Source organism: Cynocephalus volans, chromosome X (genome assembly GCF_027409185.1).
Source record: "Cynocephalus volans isolate mCynVol1 chromosome X, mCynVol1.pri, whole genome shotgun sequence".
Taxonomy (NCBI): domain Eukaryota; kingdom Metazoa; phylum Chordata; class Mammalia; order Dermoptera; family Cynocephalidae; genus Cynocephalus; species Cynocephalus volans.
The window spans coordinates 8900775-8924874 of NC_084478.1; the positions used below are offsets into that span (position 1 = coordinate 8900775).

The 24100-nt window shown below is 50.7% G+C and overlaps 1 protein-coding gene across 1 annotated transcript; it reads left to right on the top strand.

The window, feature by feature from the left end:
* Window positions 1-332: 332 nt before the first annotated feature.
* On the top strand, window positions 333-23834 carry LOC134366770 (F-box-like/WD repeat-containing protein TBL1X). Its single transcript, XM_063083179.1, has 14 exons — window positions 333-378; window positions 3629-3774; window positions 5576-5816; window positions 8019-8151; window positions 8478-8619; window positions 9272-9335; window positions 9455-9552; window positions 13057-13117; window positions 15010-15131; window positions 20231-20305; window positions 20644-20771; window positions 22456-22621; window positions 23035-23136; window positions 23808-23834. Exons 3-14 carry the CDS (start codon window positions 5633-5635, stop codon window positions 23832-23834), a joined length of 1302 nt encoding a protein of 433 aa, XP_062939249.1. The 5' UTR covers window positions 333-378; window positions 3629-3774; window positions 5576-5632.
* Window positions 23835-24100: the final 266 nt, after the last annotated feature.

Sequence of the window (24100 nt, forward strand, 5' to 3'; positions counted from 1 at the left end):
GAAGAGGAAACAGAGGCCCAGCCACGGTGAGTGACGTGGCTCAGATGCTCGATGACAGGGCACACATAGAAGCCAGCAGTCGTTACTGTTCCCAATGTCTTCCCCATTGAGCCCCCCTCCGGCCTCGATGACATCAGACTGGCCAGGAGTCAGCGAGAAAGTCTTACAAGTAAATGGACTGAAAAACCATTGATTTAGAGTTCATATACAGATCCATCGAAAGAGATGCAACTAATATGAATTTAAGCAACTAGGAGAACTTCTTTGAACAGGGATATGGAATGTACAGACTGCAAGTCTTTATGGAGGTGCCTAATTTCCAGTCATGATTACCCGCTGTCTCCAGTAGAAGACCCAGGCTAACCAAAAATGTTCAAGGTAATGGTACCCTGTAGAGCTTTATCCTGCCTTTTCCTCGTCATTCTGCTGCCATGGGGAAACTCATTTTAGCAGACTGTTTTCAGCTCAGACTCCCACACCCTCAGCCCATCTTTACTGCTCCGTCCCTTTTTCAAGAAGACTCAACTCAGTGGCGTCATCAATGCAGTCTAGAGTTGGAATCCCCACCAAAGAGCATCATCCCGTAAAGGTAAGAAAGTGATGCAGTCAAACCATATACTGAACACTTAAAACCCCAGAGAAAGAGAGAAATAAGGGGCATACTCAGGCCTGTGGTTAGAAATAGAAATGGGCTCTGCATCCGTTTGCAGGTTATCTGGCCCTGCAGTGATGCTGCTGGTCAGAGCTGCCAGCCGTGCAGCCGGGCAGCAGGTGGGAGTGCCATCTGCGTCAGCCTAGAGGCTGCAGGAATTCTGCTTCCTGTGCCTGCGGGTCTTACAATGTAGGGTAAAAGGATGAATCTTGGAATCACGGGGTCTAGGGTTCAAATTTTAAATCAGCCTCTCATCACAGGTGTGAACCTTGGGCAAGTTACCTAATTTCTCCAATATTTTCCCTTCTTATGTGTAAAACAAAGACAGTACCGGCTCTGAACAGCTGCTGTAAAGATTTAGGTAATGGCTACAAAGCTCCCAGATTCGGCTAAAGGTAGCAATGCAGTCAGGATCAGCTGTGCTTCTCGGAGCATGAATCCTTAAACGTCAGTTCTGTGGCCCGGTGTTGCTTGAGAGAACGAATGAATGAATGAGTGAGTGAATGAGTGAAATACAGACAGTCCCTGGCTTGCTATGGTTCCATTTATGATTTTTTGACTTTACGGTGGTGCAAATGTGATTCAGTAGAAATCGTACTTATGAGTTCTCATACAGCCATTCTGCTTTTAACTTTCCATAGGATTTTCAGTAAATTACGTGAGATGTTCAACACTTTATTATAAAACAAGCTTTGCATGAGGTGATTTTGCCCACCTGTAGGCTAATGTAGGTGTTCTGAGCACATTTAAGGCAGGCGAGGCTAAGCTGTGATGTTTGGTGGGTTAGGTGTATTAAATGCACTTTGGACTTTCAGTATTTTAACACGCGATGTTTTATCAGGACATGACATCATTGTAAGTCGAGGAGCATCTGCACACCACAAGCTGGACTTCTCTTGCACAATTGCTCCAGCAGTCACTGAGATTTGTTTGTCAGGAGCCCTCATCAGCAGTGAATGCTGTGCTCTGAAGCGTTTAGTAGATGTTTCTCGACAGTGTTTTACAGTGACTAAGCACAGTGTCCCACTGCTGGGGTTTGGAGCTCAGCCCCACCCCTACCAGCTCAGTGATGTGTGCCCATCAGTCACCCTTGATAGATCTCGGGGACTTATTCTGTGAATGGGGAAGCGGAGGAACAAGGGAAAGACGGCAGAGGGAACGACTGCCAGGAGGCTTGAGTGAATTCGAATAAAGCCCCAGAAGCAGTGCCAGGGTGAGAGTGGGTGCCCTGTGAAGGCTGGCTGTCATTATTATTATGACTGCAGTGTCATAGCCCTGCATGAGGTCTTTTCAGGATATCAGGAGGATGAGACATAGCCCTCCATCCATTGATCAGCCTTGCTGGAAACCTGGACGAGGAAAGCCTGGAGCTATAACGCTGCACAGCATGGTGGAGATACAGGGGAGTCACTGCTTGAACACACAGGTGGGTTGTTTTGTTTTGCTAGGAGTGGGTCAGGGAAAGGAAGGTGGGTAAAGAGAAAGAAAACAGGGGAGAAGGGAAAGGTAAGGTCTACTGTAAAGGGCCTGTGCTTTTATCCTCCAAAAACACAGAAGAGAGGAATCCTTGCAACCTAATTTATGTATGGTTTTGTGAAGAATTACAGGGCTGTATGCAACTGAGTGCAGAATTAATGACAGCTCCCACGTTTGCTCCGTTCCGTCAATATAAACTACCTATTTTACACACCCGTTATTACCGGGAGATGAGGGAGGGACGGGGTGGATTGGGGAGGAGCGAGTGGATAGGGAAGTGAGCAGGGGACGGGGCAGGAGAGCGCAGACACAGACGCCTCCTTTCATGGAGGTGTGCTCCCATCTAGTGAGACTTTGGTTTATTGCAAAGTCAGTTCGATTTGGGTAACGGGAGGCAGCAGGGCTGATGATATTGCATCTGATGAGAGCCGAGCCCGCGAGCTCCTGATCCCGTTGCCTCTGTTCGGGTGACTGAGGGAGGGTGGAAGGGAAGCAATCGCCAGGCCAGGTGGAAAGGCACCCACCTGCTCGGGTAACCAGGGACTAAGCCTGCAAACCGGCAACGTCGCCATAAACAGTGGGCAGAACAAAGTCAGGAGGAGTGGTCACTTTGAGAACCCTTGCTGCCCGATCAGCAGACAACAGAAACGGAGTGAGAGGCCCTGCCCCACCTCTGGCCGGGGAGCCGAGCATGGGGGTCCAGGTTACACGGATCCCCCCACAGCATTCACCTCCCTGGGATTACGAGCCCTCGAGCACCCCAGGGCCGCCTGTGGGCCACACGGGGCGATCAGGCCCCACCAGACTGGGCAGCCTGTTTTACCTGCAGCTGCACAGATCCCCCCACCGACAGCAGGGGGCCAGTTTCCTGTCCTTGAGGAGGGGCTGTTGCAGCTTCCCCACTGCCCTCAGACCCCTACGTGGACCCCCAGCACCTCCTTCCATGCCTCATGCCACTGCCTTCTTTTCGCAACGCAGCTGTCATCCACACGCAGTAGCCATCCTGGCTCTTCTGAACTTTTCCTTAAAAACCTTCATCCAAAATTCCTTTGAGTTGCCAAGCAGCTTCCCACACAGGCAGTAAACGAGACACACTGGGGGAGGAAGGGGACACAGAGAGGCTGCGGCACTGAGCTCCTGCAAAGAATATGTGAACCGAGGGGTCGGGGGACGCCCAGAGTGGGATTTCTGCAAGAGACAGCCATCCAGGGCACGTGGGGCCGCCTCCACTCTGTTCCCTTTTGCTTCTTAATAGCACTGAAAGGGTCCTCCCATGAAGGCGTCTCATCCCTTCCCCAGTCTTCCTTGGTCTCACACTCGTCTCTCTCCCCCTGCCCTTTCCTGCCTGCCTGACCCCACATCGGAAGCCGGGAGTCCTGCAGCAGTGTCCACCCCGTTAATGAAGCGTGGTTGAAATGCGCGCTGCCCCCTTCAGAGCTTGCTGGCTGTGCCCGCTCTTCCAGCTCTGGTCTCACCTGCCTGGCCTCCCTCTCGCGGCAGGTTTTTCCCACTCGGCCTTCACGTTCGGGATCGAGAGCCACATCAGCCAGTCCAACATCAACGGGACGCTGGTGCCGCCCGCCGCCCTCATCTCCATCCTGCAGAAGGGGCTGCAGTACGTGGAGGCTGAGATCAGCATCAACGAGGTACGTGATGGGTGCGGGGCTGGGCTTCCCAGCAGCGGGGGGCTCGGGGCCCCGGTCCACAGCCCGCGTGTGCTTCCTGCAGGCGTCTGAGAGCAAGCTGGGGTTGCTTGTTTGGTTTTTGTTACATGTTGAGCATCCCAAATCCGAAATCCTAAATGTTCCAAAATCTGAAGTTTTTGAGCGTCAATGTGATGCTCAGAGGAAATGCTCACTTGAGCATTTCAGATTTTGGATTTTCGGATTTGGGGTGCATAACCAGTAAGTATAATGCAAGTATTCCAAACTCAGAAACAAATTTCACACTGTGAAACGCTTCTGGTCCCAAGCATTCCTGGGAGCCTGACAGAGGGCATAACCAGAGGGACAGTCAGGGACAGAGAGATGATGGCCCTGTGTTAAAGTGACTTCAGGTGCTGGTTTCCCGACTGTGCTCTTTGTGGAGCTGATCCGGGGAAAGATGGAACAAAAACCATCAATTAAAATCACACAGATTCTCTTGTATCCCCTTCCACCTTCTAGATTGGGGCTGTGCCATTTTGATAGAAATTTTGAAAGTCAGTTATTTGGGTTTTAAACAGTTCCCTTCACCTCCCTGGCCGCTTCATCTGTGCTCTCGGGATTCAGCTGAGTCCCACGGATGAGTCCACGTGTCCCAGCTCTGTCCTGCCTTCCTCCTCTCCTGCCTCAAGTTCAGAGCACACAAAAATGTGTTTGTCCGTCCACCAGGCAGCACCCTGAGCACTGCGGGTTTCATGTGATGCGAGTATTTGGAAAGCACGTCTTACTTTTAAGTGTGTACAGAAATTTTTCTGATAGTACCAGAGAATCGAAGGATGTTCAGACAAAAATGTGAATCAGAGGCTCAGACTGGAGCTCACTCGGGAGAGCGTGGTGCTGACAACACCAAGTCAAGGGTGATCCCCTTACCGGTCATCTTTCAAAAAAACAAAAACTGTGAATCAGAACTAAACGAGGTCATTGTCGGTTGTATCGTGGCTGTATTCGGTCTAAATCCTGAGCCCAGGGCGTCGTTTCAAGTAGCTGCAAGTGCTTATTTTATTAGATCAGATGGGCACGTGCACCAGGAAGGAAATCCTGAATGCTGCAGGCATCTCTAAATCGGGGCCGATGCTTCCAAAGACTTACTCCTCCCACAAAAGTGGGTACTAAGAGATTCCACACTTGCCGTGGCACCGGGCAGGGTTTCTCCTGCTCAGCACTTGGTACATTTGTGGCTGGACCCTGCTCTGTGGTGGGGACTGTCCTGTGCCCTGGAGGATGTGGACCAGCATGCCTGGTCTCCACCCACCAGCTGCCAGTAGACCCCCCGCCAAGTGGTGACAATGAAAAATGTCTCCAGTCATTCCCTGATGTTCCCCAAGGAGACAAAATTACTCCCCCCATACACACACCCCTGCCCCTGTTGAGAATCCTTGCATCAGGGATATAGCACTTTTGTCTTGGAATAAAGGAGACACGTTCACATGTCCTTAATGCCCCAGTTCAGGTTGACACTTACCAAATATCAGGTCTCCCTCGGGACAGCCATCATACCTAGTTCTTCATCGACGGTTCCCCTTGTCCACGTCCCTGTCCTTGGCCCACCGTGGAGTCCCTCTGCCCTGCCCCTACAGTCCGGGCACCTGCTTGATGCCGCCGACCCCCGGCCCCAGCCCCTGAGCTCCCAGGCGTCTCAGTTTCTGGGCCACCTTCCTGCAGCTCTCCCACCTGGAAGGCAGAGTCTGGTCCTGGAGGTACTCTTTTGTGGGTGCTGACGGCTGCCCTTGGCTTACTTTCCCAGGATGGCACGGTGTTTGACGGCCGCCCCATAGAGTCCCTGTCCCTGATAGACGCCGTGATGCCCGACGTGGTGCAGACGCGGCAGCAGGCGTTCCGCGAGAAGCTCGCGCAGCAGCAGGCCAGTGCGGCGGCCGCAGCGGCAGCAGCAGCCACGGCAGCCCCGGCAGCAGTTTCCCAGCAAAATCCACCAAAGAACGGAGAGGCCACGGTCAACGGGGAGGAGAACGGAGCACACACAATAAGTAAGTGTGGGGCTTCTGGCGCTTTATTGTGCTTCTAAAGCTGGGCGAATGCAACGACTTCTTAGAGATCTGCCCGCTGTCAACTTCTCACCAGTTGCTTTCCAGTGCTTGCTTACTGTCTGGCCGGAAGACCTTCACGTTCCCTGGTTGTCACCAAAATCCTTAGACCCGACCTTCTCGACACCCATCCTGGATTTTATGAAATCCTGCTGCCCTGCTCCTGAGGGCTCACGTGTAACAGGGACAAGTACCAGATGCTCACTGTCCAACACGAGCAAGTGTCTCTCTCAGCCTTCCATGCAGAGGGTTTTCAGCCAAATTATGGTCTAGTAGTCGAGCCCATGGTCAGTGCAAGGGCACCACGCCCCGGACACCAGGCATCATCTTACTTGGTCATTGCGAAACCCCGGGAGGTTAGACCTGTTAGCTAATGGCCCAAGAGTAGGCAGCAGATGAGTCAGAGCTCGACAGTCATATCATAAAACTTGCTCAGGCCCGGTGCACCTTCTGCCAACTAACTCCCACATCAGAAAATCTATTTAAAACTAGAACAACAGAGACAAAAGAGGTGCCCTGTCCTGGGACCCACAGTCAGAATGCAAGGCATGCCTGTGCCCCATCCAGGACCTGAGCCATTCTGCCATTACCCGTTCCCCATCTCTGGTCTGTTGCTCTGGAGGCTGTTCCCTGCTGTGGCCGTGGGAGTGGGAGTTCTTCTGCCCAGGCTGGGTCTGGGCACTGACCCCTGCCCCAGGGAGCCCAGCCTCCTTCTCTTGCTCGTGCACGTGGCTAATACACCCTGGCTCACTGCTCTTAAGTTCTGCAGCAGCCGCCTCGACCCCCTTCTCAGCACCTCACACCTGGTCTGCAGACCAGCCTGTTGGGGCTGGAGCGTGCCACGGCTGCCTGTGGATAAGTGAGCAGGTGACGGCCTCCTCTGCACGCCTCTACAGAGTCCCAGGCCCCCACTGCACGGCTGGCTAGGACGCCAGCTGTCCTCTCGCCATCACCAGGGGATGGATCCACCAAACGTGGAAGATCATTTTGCTTTTCTTCATCTTCTCCCAGCCACATGGGAACTTGGGAAGCATAACAGAAGTAGCGTTTTTTCATAGCCCCACTGTTCCTGAGGGTAGGCTGTGAAGATTTTGTGTCAGGCTTCTCAATCCAAGCAGGGTCACCAGGCATTTTCATATTTTTATGTGTTGACCCAGAAGCAGTGGATCTTAGGTTACCTGCCACTGAGAAGTGAGTCCTTCTCTTCCTGGGGTTTTCCACCAAAATACCTGAACAAGAAGATGTAACAGCAGACTCAGCTCTACACTGCATTACAAAACTGTCAGCTGCTGCTGACTGTGTGCTGGTTAGACTGGACCGCTGCCTTCTCTTTCCCGTAAAGCAGGGGCTACTAAACTTTCCCTAAGGGGCCAGACAGTGGCTGTCACAGGCGTTCAGGGCCAGGCAGTCTCTGTCACAGTGACCCAACTCTGTCTTGAAATGCAGAAGCAGCTGTCCTCCTCTGCTCGGGCTACTGTGACAGAGCACCGCAGATCTGCGGCAGAAACAGCAGACATTTCTCCCTGCAGGCCTGGATGCTGCAAGTCCGAGCTCAAGGCGAGGCAGGCTGGTTCCTCCTGAGTCCTCTCTCCTTGGCTAGTAGACACCATCTTCTCCCTGTGTCCTCACATGGTCGTCCCTCTGTGTGTGTCTGTGTCCTAATCTCCTCTTCTTATAAGGACATCAGTCGTATTGGATTAAAACCCACTCTAGCAAGCTCATTTTACCTTAATCACCTCTTTAAAGACCCCGTCCCCAAATACAGCCACTGTCTGAGGTACTGGGGACACGGTTCATCCCGTAACAGTCGCTGCAGGTAATGCATAAATATGTGGGCGTCAGTAAATAACTTAAACGTTATTTATGAGGAGAGGCTGCAGCAGGCTAGATTTTGGCCCATGGGTCATAGTCGACTGGCCCCAGTTTTATGGAATAAATTAGTGTATTCCTCACTCGAATTTGAAGACTGGCAAAATACAAAGAGACATAAAATACCCAATCACACAAAGCCATGATTTAGTTATAATCATCAGAGATGGTATCGCCTAGTACATAAAAACAAGGTGTTCCTAAAACAGAAGCCCCCTGAGAATGAGTTTCTTTTGTATTGATAAGCCACGTGCCTTTTTGTGTTTCCTACAACAGATAATCACTCGAAACCCATGGAAATTGACGGGGACGTTGAGATTCCACCCAACAAAGCCACAGTCCTTCGGGGCCATGAGTCCGAGGTGTTCATTTGTGCCTGGAACCCTGTCAGCGATCTGCTGGCTTCTGGGTGAGGATGTCAGGTTGGGGACGCTCCAGGGTCAGGGGAACCCCTGCTCGTCTCTGGCATTCTGCCTCAAGGGACACGTGCTGTTGTCTGACCTCGTGTGTCACGTCTTCCCGACATGAGCAGATCCCGAGCGGGTCCTGTGCACTCCACAGCTCTGTGTGTCTCGGATTGTGAAGTCGGCATTCCTCGCCGTGTTCTCCATGGGATGGGGAGCAAAGACATTTAAAACTGCTAAATGCAGAGATGGCGAGGAGGGGGGGTGCATGGGAGGGGTGGAAAGAGCTGTTCCCACCAAGAGCCAACGTGCGCGTGTTTTTATTCTGCAGGTCTGGAGACTCGACGGCCAGGATATGGAACCTTAATGAACACAGCAACGGGGACTCCACCCAGCTTGTGTTGAGGCACTGTATACGGGAGGGGGGACACGATGTCCCCAGTAGCAAAGATGTCACCTCGCTGGACTGGAACGTAAGCATCTTCCACCCCCCAGGCCCCTTGAAATGTCAGGGTGCGGTGGCCCTGCCCTGAGCTGCGGGCTCACAGGTGCCCTCCATCTCCAAGAGCTCCTGCTGAGGCCATGGCGGGCACAGAACGAGCTGGGTGTTGGGTGGCCGTGCCTTCCCATGGTCAGCACGCATGAGCGAGTCGAGCCTGATGGCTCTGTGAGGGGGACCTCACAGCGTGAAGGTGGGACCCCGGGAAGGCTCAGCTGGGGAGCTGTGACAAGCAGCCAGGAAAGAAAACTTTCCACCTTGAGAGCTCAGGACCAGCTGCTATGTGCATTTATACATGGGTCACACGCCGTTCAACTTCTTTTTGCTTTCTGCAAAGTCTTAGGATGACTTTCTGTAGGTATTTTAAATTCTGTCCTTAATTAGACAGCACACAAGGTGAGTGGTTCCAGTGTGGCTTTCTCGCTTCCTGGTCCACATGCCTTGCGTTTAATTTAACAGCAGTGTGTGCTGAAGTAGTCACAGATGACCCGTTAGTCTCTTAATGTGGCATCAGTTATCGGCTTAGGAATATTCTAGACTTGGGATCCTGGCGAGTTCTGTGTGCTTTTCTGGTGCCACCACTACTAAGCTGCTTCTGTGGGTTTGTGTCTCTTTCTGGCCTGCAGAGCGATGGGACACTTCTGGCCACAGGTTCATACGACGGTTTTGCAAGGATTTGGACCGAAGACGGTAAGTCCTGCGTCTGTCGTGTTGGGGTTGGACAGGACCTGCTTCTGGATGTAACCGTGAAGTGAACAGACCATGACTTTGAAGTCAACATGTTTGTCTGTATTTTTCTGACATAACAGGTAACCTGGCCAGCACCTTAGGCCAACATAAAGGCCCCATCTTTGCCTTGAAATGGAACAAAAAGGGGAATTATATTTTGAGTGCTGGTGTAGACAAAGTGAGTATTAACTTAAAACACATACTTTCGATCTATACATGTTTATTTTCAGTCTCCAGATAACACGGTGTTTTCTTTGAATTCTTAGGCTTTCTCCTTCCCCTTAAGAAATCAAAAGGACCTGTATAGGTTTTGCTTTTGTAATTTTGATCTTAGTGTTAATTTATAGCCCATAATCTCTGTCAGTATATTCCACTGTTCTACAGACCTCTGTGCAAAGTGTCCCTTTTTTGAGGTTCATAGTTCAGTGATAAAGAGAGGAAAATCTCCAGACTGTGTTTATCAATGGCTGGACAGAGCAGGTGGTGTGGGTGTGCTCTGTGTAAACTTTCACCCCTAGAGTGATGTTAGTGACACAGACTGTTCTCTTAGCAGACTTCTGCTTTCCTAATTTGATAAGCTCCTGCTTCCCACTGTGGACTGCACATTTCCCGAGCAGGAGTAAAACAGACCTAGGGACAGGGCACTGTCCCCTGACAGGCCACGGAGCCAAAGTGGGACTCCCTTGCTCTGCACTTGGGCAGGGCTGCCAGAGAGACGTGATGGCATTAGAGCCAGGTGCCTCTCGAAGCCATCCTGGGGTGGAAGATCCCAGAACAAAGAGGAAGGAGACATAGAACCATTCCCCCACAGAAACTACACTGGTTTCATGATAGTTTGACAACTTTACTCTGTTACTGCTTTCTGTTCATTCAAGGTGTAAAATTTAATATAAAATAATAAACGAACTCTAAACATCATCACACTCTTGGAGAAGTCATGGGTGCACTTGGCAGGGTACAGCCCACACAGGCCATAACTGGCCCATCACCTGTTCTTTTAAATAAAGTTTTATTGATACACAGCCACTCCCATTTGTTGAGAATTGTCGGTGGCTGCTTTCACACCTTAGTGGCCGAGTTGAGCAGTTGCAACAGAAGACCATTGGCCCTCAAAGCTTAAGGTATTTACCAGGTGGCCCTTGATAGAAAAAGAGTGCCAGCGCCTGTATGTGGATATAACTGTGTAGGTCAGTGAATCATTTGTTCCTTTTCTCTATATTTAAGCCAAGAAACTCTTCATTCAGACTTGGGGGCCTAATTTATTATAATATAAGAAAAGATAAGCTGCTGTGGTTGACACACTAAATGTGTCGTGTAACTACCATCAAATTTTTCCCAAGATGTTCTAGTTCAAGTAATACGCACACACAGCACTCTGTCATGCCTTCAGCAGGCCATCGGTAACTGCCACTTGAATTATGAAAATAATTCATGAAAATGATCGCTAACATTTACAGCAAGCACTTTACTACTATGTGTGCTAACCCATCCGATACTCTCAAGATGGAGGCAGGCATTAGTATGATCAATCCCATTTTACAGAGGAAGAACTGGAGCCCCAGAGAGGTTTATTAACTTGTCTAGTGAGACACAGCTGGTGCAGCGTGGAGGAGGATCAGGCCGTGGCTTACCAGTAACTCTGCCCTCCGACTTGCCGAGCATTCTAAATCGTTTCCTGGCCTCCTTCCCACCTGGCGGATCTTTTATTTTACATTCATTTGTGTGTTTCTCACCGATTATTTATTTTGACTCTACCAGGTGACGGACTGTACGATCAGTAAAAATGCATATTTGGAATCATGTTAGTCTTTTGGGCCATATATGTCCCTCTTTACTCCTTAGTCAACCATGGCAGGAATAATAACAGTGTCCTTGAACATAATACCCATGGAGAAAATGTAATTTATGAGGATGCTGGTGTGACCCTCAGTGTATGCTTAACCCAAAGTGACGAAAATATATTTCACATTCCCAAAGCTTTTGGGAAATGTTTTCTTCGGTTCAATGTATATTTAACATAAACGTCAACTAAATGTTCCAGTGACTGATTGTAGTATGTGAAATTGTATCAGACATTTGTGAGTTTACTTACAGTTTGACCCTTGAACACAGCACAGGTCCACTTATACATGGAACTTTTTTGGTCTGGTAAATACTGCACAGTGCTATAAATGTATTTTTCTCTTCCTTGTGATTTTCTTAATAACATTTTCTTTTCTCTAGCTTATTTTATTGTAAGAATACAGTATATAATATATATAACATAGAAAACATGTTTTAATTCAATGTTAATGTTATCGGTAAGGCGCCAGATCAATAGTCGGCTATTAGTAGTTAAGTTTTGGGGAAGGCAAGAGTTACACGTGGATTTTCAACTGTGTCCGGGTCGGTACCCTAACCCGCACATTGTTCAAGGACCGATTGTACTCACAATATATAAACCACATTTGTTTGTGCTTGACAAATTAAGAAAACAGTTGCAGACAAACAGTGACAGGTGGTCTAGAGCTGACCCCAAATGTAGGAATACCATGTTTCAAAGACACTTGCTGCTCTGAGTGTTTCCTCTGAATGTTTCTACAATCAACCCAAAACATAACCAGTTCTTAAAACGAAATCTTTATGAAGTCTCACTGACAGACAGGTGTAAAGTTTCCAAAGACGTTGAAAATTCCGGTTAATGAAGACTTAATTCCAATGGTATTTATGGAGCTGCCCCTGGCTGCTGCTTTAAGTATGTTCCTAGCATCAGTAAGTTCATCAGAATTCATGATTTACTTTGTGTTCCAAGGTGCCGATCACCGTTTTCCTTACTGTAGACCCATAAATCAGCGCCTGACCCGGGCGTAATCCGATGGCTTTGCCACATCTCGTGGTCCTGGTTCATGGAGGGTCGGTCAGGGGAATTTCCAGAAATGTCTGTTTGTGCAGCTCTTCATTTGGAAAACTGCTGAAAAGACATTTAGATATGTTTTGTTACAGGTTTTTTAGCGTTTTGGGATGAGGGGGAATCACCACTGATTTGGGTAGTTTTCTCAGGTCTCAGTTAAGGCTGCTGTGTCCGCTGCAGTTGCCACCAGTTCGTGTGGCTGTAGCTCATCACATGTGGCCGTCCAAACTGCTGTGTGTAAAACACGCTGTGATTCCAAGCCCTAGGATGGGGGGCAAGAAAGAATGTCAGATACCTCATTAATATTTTTCTATACTGATTACATGTTGAAACAATAGTATTTTGGCAATATTGGAGTGAAATAAAATACACTGTTAATGAATTGTACCAGTTTCTTTTTTCTTTTTAATGTGGTGACTGTAAAATTAAAAATTAGTGTAGTGACTCACATGATACCTCTATGAGACAGTGCTAGGCAGTTAGCTTATTTGGGGAGAGCAAGGTGTCACACCAAGGTCAAGGTTCAGATGCCCTTACCAGCCAGCCACTAAAAACCCCAAAACTACAGAGAAAAGAACACTCCCCTCTGCTTCCCCTTCTCCTAATAATATGACCTCTCCTCATCCTGAACTTCCTACAGCTTCCCTGAAAAATTAAAGGAATAGCTCTATTGGACTGTGCTGGTTTAGAAGGAATAAGGGCCCACTGTCTTTTCTAGCATGATGCACTTTTCGTGAGAAAACTTTGCAAGAAGAATAATTACTAACTTTTTCCTTTGTTTGCGGAGCGCAGACAACAATCATTTGGGATGCCCACACAGGAGAAGCCAAACAACAGTTTCCTTTCCATTCAGGTGAGGTTTGTTTTGATTTCGTAATTTAAAAGTCATGATTCAGAGTTCTGTGAAATGTCCCTTAAAGTAATTGTGAACGCACAGAGGGAGCAGCCTGTGGAACCTCGCTGGTGGGAAGGAGACCCATTTCGTGTTAAGTGTTGTCGTTCAGGTTTGCAAGGTACAGATGCCTCAACACCCACCTGCTCCCGAGTCTGGAAACACGACTGTGAACCAGCCAAAGAGCCAGGGCAGGCTTCTCTGTCCTGCTGCTCCAGGAGGGCTGCTGTGTTGGGGTCCCCGAGACCACTCCGTGTTTGGCGGTCTGCTGGGTGGACACACAGGACTCAGCATACACAGCTAAGACTTCTTGTGGGAACGGATACAAAGCAACATCAGCAAAGGGAAAAGGCATGAGGGATGAAGTCCCGGGGAGAACAGACGTGAGCTCCCAGGGGAGTCGCACGGGATCTGCTTAATTCCCCCAGAAGTCAGCTGTCTTCCAGGGAAGCCCATTAGAGACTTGGTGCTGAGGGTTTTCAGCTCCCTCTCCCCCTTGCTGTTCCTTCCCGAGCCCCCTGCCTCCTGCCATCACCTCTCACTTGATGCGTAAATGCCTCTAGGGAGTGTTCCAGTGGGACTGCCTCAGGGGAGCAGAGACTATACAGACATGAGCGGTGCATGGCCACGAGGTCCCCGGAGTGCCAAGTGATCACTTGAGCAAGTGGGTGCCTGAGAGGAGGTCGGAGCAGCCGCCCTCAGCCGCAGACCCGCTCCCTGTAACTGGACAGGCATGAGGCTTGGAGGCCACAGGTACAACAGCCATGGGGACTAACACATCTGTACCCCTTCTCTGGCTGGTAGCTGTGCTGATGGCCTGAGATGGCTTGTCTCACTCCATGCTCAGCGTCCCCTGAGGGCTTGTCAGAACATCCCTGTGTGCAGCTGAGACCCCAGGACCTGACTGAGGGACAGAACAAGGATGGAGTCTGGCTGCTCTGACGTCGCCACCCTGGTCTTTACGTGTTCTTCCTACATCTTGGGGCACCGGGCTCTGAGGACAGAACGAGGGCTGGGCTTTTAACAATGGTCCTGGGCATTTCGGTGCATTGGAAAGTGGCTGGATTTCCTGCTGCCGTCCCAGCAAAGAATCCAGAAAGTAGAGAATGAGACCGTAACTAAACTGCAGAATTAGTTAACCTTTGTATTGTTCCTGTCGTCGTTACTTCTGAGGTCCCTTCAGGGGCAGGGCTCACACTGGAACAAGGAGTAGGGAAAGGCGGGACATGGAGAGGTCTAGCGGGGAGTGACCAGAGGCCAGTCACCTCAAAACCCTCAGCAGAGCAGAGGGTCTCTTGGACTCAGGGAGGGTGTTCATCACGAGTCCTGAACCTTTCACCCAATTTCATCCCTAATATGGGATTCTTGTTGACACTAATTATCCCCGAATCCATGGGATGCATTAATGGGTTGCAGGAGGTTTTTTAATTGGGGTGTCTTGAGCACAGGCTATGAAATCTTTTTCCTCTTCTTTTTTCTCCTCTCTCTGTGAAAACAAATCAAACAGGCACACCACCATGGTGATACTGCTCAAGCAGGAAGGTGCGGGGGCAGGCAGCCGGCACACCTCACCTGCCCTTTCTCACCTGTGCCGTGGGAGCAAGAGCTGCTGCATGCCATTGGGCACAGAAAGGGCCATGGGGCCTCTCTCCAGAGGCATCTTGTCGTCCCTGCAAATGTGGGAGGAGAGGGTCTTTAAGGTCTTTGAAAGTAAGAGTCTGTTCACGCGGGAATATGTTTTATCGTGTTACTAGATATGGCTTCTCCACCGTGCTGTTAATTGTTCTAAGTCAGCCGAGCTCTGTGCACAGTTGATAAATGTCAGCGTCCTCCCTGTCTTTCCTGCTCCACAGCCCCTGCTCTTGACGTGGACTGGCAGCACAACACTACCTTTGCCTCCTGTAGCACAGACATGTGTATTCATGTATGCAGACTCGGCTGTGACCGCCCGGTCAAAACCTTCCAAGGACACACAGTAAGTGGGACTTCTGAGTTTCAGACTTGAGTTCATGAGAATGTGATGTGGGAGCCTTTTTATTTTTTTTTTACCTAGAATCAAAAGATGCCGTGACAGCAGACCAGTTCCTCTGCAGACCTTTGCTCTTGAGCTGTCACAGCTACCCTAGGCAGTTGGATTAACCCAGTGACGGGAAGGCAGTGAGAAAAACTGACCCTGAGGTGATCTAGATGTTGGACTTTGCGGCAAAGGCTATGAAAAAACTGTACGAGGATATAAAGGAAAAGATGCTTGTAATAAGTAAATAGATGGGGAGTGTCAGCAGAGAATGGAAATACTATGTTTCTAAAAAGCAAATGGAAATTGGAGAACCGAGAAGCACAATATCTGAAACGAAAATCTTATTAGACCAGTGTAACAGCAGGCTGGAGATTGCAAAAGCAAGGTTAGTGAACCAGAACGGAGATCATAGAATGGCCAATTTGAAGAACAGAAAAGACTGAAAAAATGAGTGGAGGCTTATGGACGTATGGGACAATATTAAACATATATCTGTGTTATATGGGTAGAAAAAAGAGAACAGAACAGGAAAATTACTTGAAGAGACAGTGGCCACATTTTACTAAATTTGGTGGAAAACATCAACATTCAATCCAAGAAGCTGGGCAGACCCCAAGCAGAACATCTAGAAAGATATCTGTACACCTAGGCATGTGGTCAGCAAACACTAAAACCAATGATAAAGAGAAAGTCATAAAACAACCAGAGGCTGAAAAAATAATCTCATCATATACCAGAAAAGAACAATATGAGCAGCAGCTGACTTACCAGATTTTTTAGCAAAGCACGTGAGGCTCTTCCCAGTCTTTCCCCAGCAGATCCCTCTAGTGTCCAAAAAACCCCCCATTCCTCAGTTCTCCTGGAAGACCCGTGTGGTCGAGCCCCTCACACCTCATCTCAGCCCCTCCTGAAATGCTTCCCTGCCTTAAACTCTCACAGCCCCCACCTTACACCCCCTCACCATGTCCCTGGTCTGACACAAAATCCTTCCCATCTTCCACGACCCCATTCAGATGTCCTCTGGATTCCCTGGGGACAATTCATGGCTCCCACCTGGGCTCTCTCCTGTGGCTTCTTGTTTATTCTCACCAGCACCCAGAATGTCATTAGATGTTGGGGATCCCCTGTTAAAGCAGAGGGGTCTGATCAAAGCCCCTGGGGAGTTCCCATCATGCCACCAATTTAAGGGAATTCAGTTCCATTGTCCTCAGTGCCTGCGCCTTTCCCTAGTACCCACCAGTCTCAGCTCCCGGCCAATGCGTCCCTGCTTCCAAAAGAAGGTGCTTTTGGAGCACAGGCATCCATTGTCCCGTGAATATCTGGCTGTGGTTACAAAGAGACACTTGCTTGTTCTGGTCTAAACTTGTTTCTCCTCTAACCCTGGATGATCTGCAAACTTTTAATAGTGCTTCCCACAGTCTGTGCGTGCCGTAGGGTACAAGGTCACATAGCTATGTGATTTCCAGCTGCCGTGCCCGGGACTTTACCACCGTGCCACCACTTGGCTCTTTAAATGGGTCTCCTTGTGGCTAATCATTTGGAACAAGCCTCAAGCTAAATGTGGCTGAGCCTACTTCTTCCTGAGACTTCTGAGCTGCTTCTCGATGCTTCCCAGGAATTGTGACTTGGGCTGGGAGTGGCGGGTGGGTGGGGTTGGCACTCCATTCCCAGGAGGGTTCAGCTGGAGACAGTTCATGGTGACTGGCTCCAAATTCCTGGGCCCCAAGAAACCTGCCCATCGATTCTCCTCTCAGCAGCCGCAGCCAGAACCAGCTGCCCTTGTGCATTTACACACGCCCACACTCCCACACATGCATGCACACTCACACCTCCACACTCGGCACATGCACACACACACATACATGCATACACACTCGCACACACGCAGGCACACTCATGTGAGTGCACATGCACACAAAGTCATGCACACTCATGTACACTTGCGCACACATACGTGCACACACACGTCTGCACAGTCACACACAAGTCCACACATTATCCCCTCTCCAGTCTGACCTCTTCATCCTCCCCTGGCTCACAGGAGCCCACTCCTTAGACTCACATGCATGCCCACTCACACTCCTGGACACTCACGTCCACATATGCACACCAGCATACATGGCCACATGCTCAGACACATGTCCATGTATTCATACACATCCATGCACTTACACACGTCTGCACACTCACACACACCTGGGCACTCACACGCACCTCTGCGCACATGCTGCTCTCCAGTCCGACCCTTTCATCCTCCCCTGGCTCACACAGGAGCCCACTCCCTGGACTCCAGGCTTTCTTCCTCCCTTTTCCCAGGCCATCCGTGCCATGTGGAACACTGATGTGGCCCTGTCACTTCTTTGCTTCTCACCCTTCAGAACTCAGTTTCCTTAAAAAGTAGTGTGACCGTATAATTTATCTTCCAAACCAGAGTCCTTAGGAGTGTGAAATTATTTAGAAAATGAATTATGAGTGTGAAGTTAGTTAATTGTTGGGCTGGGACAGCAGGCATAATATTGTGGGATTGTCCTGAGCAGATGGGGCCCTACAGTCACCCTAAGGAAAAGCCCCTTGTGGGTGCACCTTCTCCTTGGTCTCCATGTGCGGCACAGTGTTCCTCTGCCACAGGCTGTTCCTTTGTAGAACTGTGTTCCCTGTGTGTCCCCCTCTCCCTTGCCTGCCGGGTACATTTGCCTTTGTCCCCCAGGGCTTAGCCTCGGAGTCTCGGGGCCCTGGTGGCCCTCAGGAACAGTCCTGCTCCTTTGTGCACCCAGCATGCTGAGCTGCCTGGTAGAACTCCCCTGCCCTTTGTATTTCCAGGCTGTTTGCACTGGAGCTCAAGCCCCTTGGGTGGGTTTTGTTTCTCCCGGGTGTTCTCACAGAGCCACCCTCTGGGCTCTGGCGTGTGCTCGTGCACTTGGGGCACACGGGCCTCCTGTTCCCCGTGGAACCCCACCGTGGCTGAGGGGCTTCGTTTGTCTGCATTGACCCCCGTCCACCGCCACTCGCCAGAAAAATGTAGCAGATTTAGATAGAAGGAGTAGCTGTTGCATTAAAAATGCACAGGGAAGTGATTTCCATGTCCAGTTTTAAAAACAGCTGTGGTTTTGGTGTTTTTATTTGCTGCCTATATTGTATGTGAATTCTTCATTTGCTTCCTTCCTAGTATGGAATTTTTTCCCTTCAAGAAATATTGATGAGGGTGGCTGCTCATTTGTGGTATATGGCTGTGCTTTTATATAAATGAAAAAGGCAAAGTGAGAAAAAGGAAAATGCATGGCCTCCCGGGCTCTGTGCTTTGCTTTCGGGGAAAGTCCCAGGTGGCCGGTCAGCAGGATGACAGAATCTTGCTCCCCCTGGAGGATGGCCAGCAGGATGACAGAATGCTACTGCCCCCTGGTGGATGGTAGGCAAGATGACAGAATGCTTCTGCCCTCTGGAGGATGGCCAGCAGGATGACAGAACGCTACTGCCCCCTGGTGGATGGTAGGCAAGATGACAGAATGCTTCTGCCCTCTGGAGGATGGCCAGCAGGATGACACAGCACTACTGCCCCCTGGTGGATGGTAGGCAAGATGACAGAATGCTTCTGCCCTCTGGAGGATGGCCAGCAGGATGACAGAGCACTACTGCCCCCTGGTGGATGGTAGGCAAGATGACAGAATGCTTCTGCCCTCTGGAGGATGGCCAGCAGGATGACAGAGCACTACTGCCCCCTGGTGGATGGTAGGCAAGATGACAGAATCTTGCTCCCCCTGGAGGATGGCCAGCAGGATGACAGAACGCTACTGCCCCCACCAGCAGTCTCTGGTGGACCGTAGGCAGGATGAGAGAGTGCTACTGCCCACTTGTGTACAGCTGCTGGGATGACAGGGCGCTACTACCCCCTTGTGGACAGCTACTGGGATGACAGAGCGCTATTGCCCCCTGGTGGATGGCAGGATGACAGAACACTACTGCCCCCAGGTGAACGGTAGGCAGGATGAGAGTGCTACTGCCCCCTTGAGGACAGCCACTGGGATGACAGAGCACTACTGCCCCCTGGTGGACTGTAGGCAGGAAGAGAGGGTGCTACTGCCCCCTTGAGGACAGACACTGGGATTACAGAGCACTATTGCCCCCGGTGGATGGTCAGCCAGATGATAGAGCACTATTGCCCCCTGGTGGACGGTAGGCAAGAAGAGAGAGTGCTACTGCCCCCTGGTAGACGGTAGGCAGGAAGAGAGGGTGCTACTGCCCCCTTGAGGACAGCCACTGGGATTACAGAGCACTATTGCCCCCGGTGGATGGTCAGCCAGATGATAGAGCACTATTGCCCCCTGGTGGACGGTAGGCAAGAAGAGAGAGTGCTACTGCCTCCTGGTGGACGGTAGGCAGGAAGAGAGGGTGCTACTGCCCCCTTGAGGACAGCCACTGGGATTACAGAGCACTATTGCCCCCGGTGGATGGTCAGCCAGATGATAGAGCACTATTGCCCCCTGGTGGACGGTAGGCAAGAAGAGAGTGCTACTGCCCCCTGGTGGATGGTAGGCAGGAAGAGAGGGTGCTACTGCCCCCTTGTGGACAGCCACTGGGATGACAGAGCACTACTGCCCCCTGGTGGACGGTAGGCAGGATGAGAGAGTGCTACTGCTCCCTTGAGGACAGCCACGGGCGTTACAGAGCACTATTGCCCCTGGTGGGTGGTCGGCTGGATGATAGAGCACTATTGCCCCCTGGTGGACAGCCGCTGGGATGACAGAGCACTATTGCCCCCTGGTGGATGGTCGGCCGGATGACAGAGTGCTTCTGCCCCCTGCTGGACAGTAAGCAGGATGAGAAAGTACTACTGCCCACTTGTGGACAGCTGCTGGGATTACAGAGCACTATTGCCCCTGGTGGATGGTCGGCTGGATGACAGAGCACTGTTGCCCCCTGGTGGACGGCAGGGTGACAGAGTGCTACTGCCCCCTGGTGGACGGCCACCATGATGACAGAGCGCTACTGTCCCCTGGTAGACAGCCACTGGGTCTGATCTCAGGCCTTGATTTCTTTTCCAAACCCATTTTATCTTTCAGAATGAAGTCAATGCTATCAAATGGGATCCTTCTGGAATGTTGCTAGCATCCTGCTCTGATGACATGACATTAAAGGTAAAGTTAGCATCTGTAGGGATGAGCTGTTTAACCCTAAACAGCCCCCAGTACTCAACGCAAGTCTCACATTCCCTGTTCCTTTGGGGGTTATCTGTATCGAGTCCTCTTCCTTCCTTGGTAATTTGTCCCATTACTGACTGTCAGGTTAGCTCTCGCCCAGTGAACTCTGATGTACCAGTCGAGGGTCCTGCTAGGAGTCCCAGCCCTTCCTGGGCAATGACCTGCAGTTTTTCCAGTGGGACACTCCAATGGCTTGTGTACAGTTCACAGCCAGCAGTCTCTTGGCTCACTGGAGGGACATAGCTTGCTCATGTTGTTACCACTGTGTTCTCTAGATCTGGAGCATGAAGCAGGACACGTGTGTGCATGACCTGCAAGCTCACAGCAAAGAGATATACACCATCAAGTGGAGTCCCACTGGGCCGGCCACCAGCAACACCAACTCCAACATCATGCTGGCGAGGTAAGGACAGGACCCCTGCACAGCCCAGCCTCGGCTCCTGAACGCAGCCTGGCCCGCTGTCACTGAGTAAGCAGCACAGCAGCAGAACTTCCTCATACGTGGAGAGAACAGGACGTTTTGCTGGAGCATTGAACTTCGTAGCTCCCTTTTGAAGGGGCCGAGATAGAACTTTTAAGTGAGGCTGGGAGAAGGCACGTGTTGGGAGGGCTTCAGGCACTTGGCTTTGCTGAAGGTTTTCCTGACAGCAGAGAAAGGAAAGGGAAAGAGTTCACCTCGGACCTTGGGCTTGTTTTATTCGTTCAACTCAGGGCTTCCAGGGGCAGGAATTTCAAGCAGGGATAAAGGTTCCCCCAGCCACAGCCAGACTTGACCTGACATTTTATATAGTGAGTCCTCTAAGACACCAGCTTGGGAGGGAGCGGAGTGGCCAGCCAGTCACCGCCAGAATTGGGAAGAGGGGTTATAAGTGACAAAGGTGGCCTCCCCAAAACCACGTGGCTTTAGGCTTCATTCAAGAGCATTATTGTGCCCTGATGCTCGCCAGACCCCATTAAGAGTAGAACGTTCCACTCTCGTTATTTCAGGAAGAACTTTTAGAAGAACAAGCTAAAGAGATTCTGAGACCGAATGCCGAGCTCCTTAGGGGTCTGAAAACCAGGATCTGGACCCATGAAATGTGGATGTCCCCTTAGCCTACAAGAGAGGAGAGTTAAGGGGAATGTTTGGGTACCAGGAGGCAGCAGCGGGTTATTCTGTGTAGCTGCAGAGACAGGGTAGTGACAGGCGGGCACACACCTCCTGTAAGCGGAGAACGCCTGCCACCTGTCTCTGGGGCAGCGGGAGCCAGCCGGCCGCGCCAGGAGCGAGCAGCTTGTTGAAAGTGCTCAGCCCAACCAAGCTTGTTTCTTAGAAAAGACTGGAACGAATCCCTGTATCAGCCGAGTGGTTGAACAGAACAACACAAAGGCCATAATTCTCTTATTTCACGTAATTGTCCTAAAAGCCACTTAAATTACTACGATACAGCACCGCGTGCTATAATCATGTATTGGTGACTTGGGAGGTCCTTTTGTGTCACGTGTTACCCGTTAGGAACATAAATGACCCTTTAGTCAGCACACACGAAAAGGACAGGGTGGTACCAGCCCTGTAGAGAAAAAGAAAGCCAGATAGCAGGTTTGCGATATGTACTTTATTTTAAATTTGAAAATAACCGAAATTTGCAGCTCTCAGCAATGTGGTCGAATGTGTAGATGTGACTGTGTTTTAATTCCTGTTGGCTTAAAAATTTTATAAATATTTATTCACTCTATTCGCTGTTTTTCCAAACCTGGCTATCTGCATTTGTTGGTAACAATAGAAGTTTTTCAATGTAAGAGCATCTTAGAAAACTTGATAAATATTCCACAAAAGTATTTACCATTTATATCTTTAAACAAATGCAGAAACATAGGAACGTGGGTATCAATTTGCTTTCGGAATAACAGCACCAAAAGTTGTTTGTTTTGTGACGATGGCTTTGTTTTCACTGCATCTGAGCTGCATTTTAGGAGGAGAAGCTCACCGATCTGGACCTAGAAGCGGGGAGAGAGAGACGGGTCCTGTGAGGTGTGGCCCGTGTTGGAGGGACGTGTGCTAAACGCCCGCGTGCTAAGGTGATAATGTGTCCCCTCCATCTCCGCAGTGCTTCGTTTGACTCCACGGTCCGGCTGTGGGATGTGGAGCGAGGGGTGTGTATCCACACGCTGACCAAACACCAGGAACCTGTCTACAGTGTCGCTTTTAGCCCCGACGGGAAGTACTTGGCCAGCGGCTCCTTTGACAAGTGTGTCCATATCTGGAATACTCAGGTAATCTCTTGACCCTCGGGGTTGAGTCCTTTGCAAAGTAATGCCCGAGTAGCTGTGTTTGCAGTGACCTGGGCTCAGAACAGCCACTGGGGAACCGGTGCTCAGGAATGAGCTGCCGCCCCCCATGGAGAGCCCTTGCCCGAGCTGTCTGTCCAGCTCCGCCTGGCAGCGCCCTTGCCCGGGACACACACCCAGGGCCACTCCCTCCCCAGGAAAGGTGTCTGCTTCTGCTGTCCTCAGGGCTCACAGCTCCAAGCAAGACATCTTGGAGACGTCCCTCCTTGGAGGAGCTACCGCCTTCTTTTCCCCTTTATGAGCAGCTCCCCGCTGTCCCCGAGACCCGTGCAGCACCTGGGCGGGCAGAAGGGCTGCACCCCGTGTGGTAAGCGCTGGTCACTGTGCTTTCTCCGCAGAGTGGCAGTCTCGTCCACAGCTACCGAGGCACCGGTGGCATCTTCGAGGTGTGCTGGAACGCTCGCGGGGACAAAGTGGGCGCCAGCGCCTCCGATGGCTCTGTAAGCAGTGCTCGAGTTGGCAGGGGCAAGCGTGGGGTCGGGGCAAGCCGGGGTGGCACTCGGCAAGGCTCAGCTCGTGCCCGGGGACCGCTTGGGGTGGCCCCACATCTGAGAGTGGCCCTCGCTTCAGCCCTTGCAGAATGTCCTTCTGGTCAACATTTCCTGGATGAAATTGGGGTGCTCTGCCCCTCTGAGGACATTAGGCAACACCTGGAGGCCTGTTGGGCTGTCACTGCTTGGGATTGGGGGGCTCCTGGCATCTCCTGGGTGGAACCCAGAGATGCAGCACAACCTCCTCCCATGCACAGCACAGCATTGACCTCGAAGGCCAGGGTCCCCAAATGTTCTCGGAGGCCTTGCTCTTAGGCTTAAGCTGCCACCTACCTCGCCATGTAGGCATCTGGCTGTGGCTTCTGCTGCTGGCACTGTCACTCTGCCACGTCGACCTTAGTCCTTGCCCTGGTGTTTCCCCCAGTGCTGTTTGCTTGAGTTTGGTTGGTCAGGTGTGCAGGCACTAGCCTGTTCTTGGAGCTTCTCTGACCTTCATCACTGTGTTCCAATAAAACTTTATTCACAAAAATCGGTGGTTGACCACCGTCTACCGACCCCTGCTCTAAAGGCACGTTTGTGTCATCTCTTGAGATAACAGGTGCCTCTGTCTTTCCCTCCAGGTGTGTGTTTTAGATCTGCGGAAGTAAACACAAAATATAGAAAAACTGAAGAGTTCTAGTGGACCAGCAGAGAACCTGTGGGTCTTGGCCCTCTCCAGACACCATTCTGTCAGCTCCAAAACTGTACGAACTTGACTTGCGTTAGAGTGTACTTGGAAATCAACTCGTCCCTGGCCACAGGAGTCTATAAGTTTTCGTAATCTTCATCAAGAAGTTCCCAAACAAACAAGCAAAATCAAAAGCATCAGTCATATCAGAGGGGGAAGAGTGGTCTCCATCCAGAACATTCAGCC

Excerpts from the sequence above, each read along its gene's own strand:
- LOC134366770 (XM_063083179.1), top strand. The coding sequence starts at position 5,633 with ATGCCCGACGTGGTGCAGACGCGGCAGCAGGCGTTCCGCGAGAAGCTC. Across the intron at positions 13,118-15,009 it reads ACAGTTTCCTTTCCATTCAG|CCCCTGCTCTTGACGTGGAC; the intron begins GTGAGGTTTGTT and ends CCTGCTCCACAG. Across the intron at positions 22,622-23,034 it reads TCCATATCTGGAATACTCAG|AGTGGCAGTCTCGTCCACAG; the intron begins GTAATCTCTTGA and ends CTTTCTCCGCAG.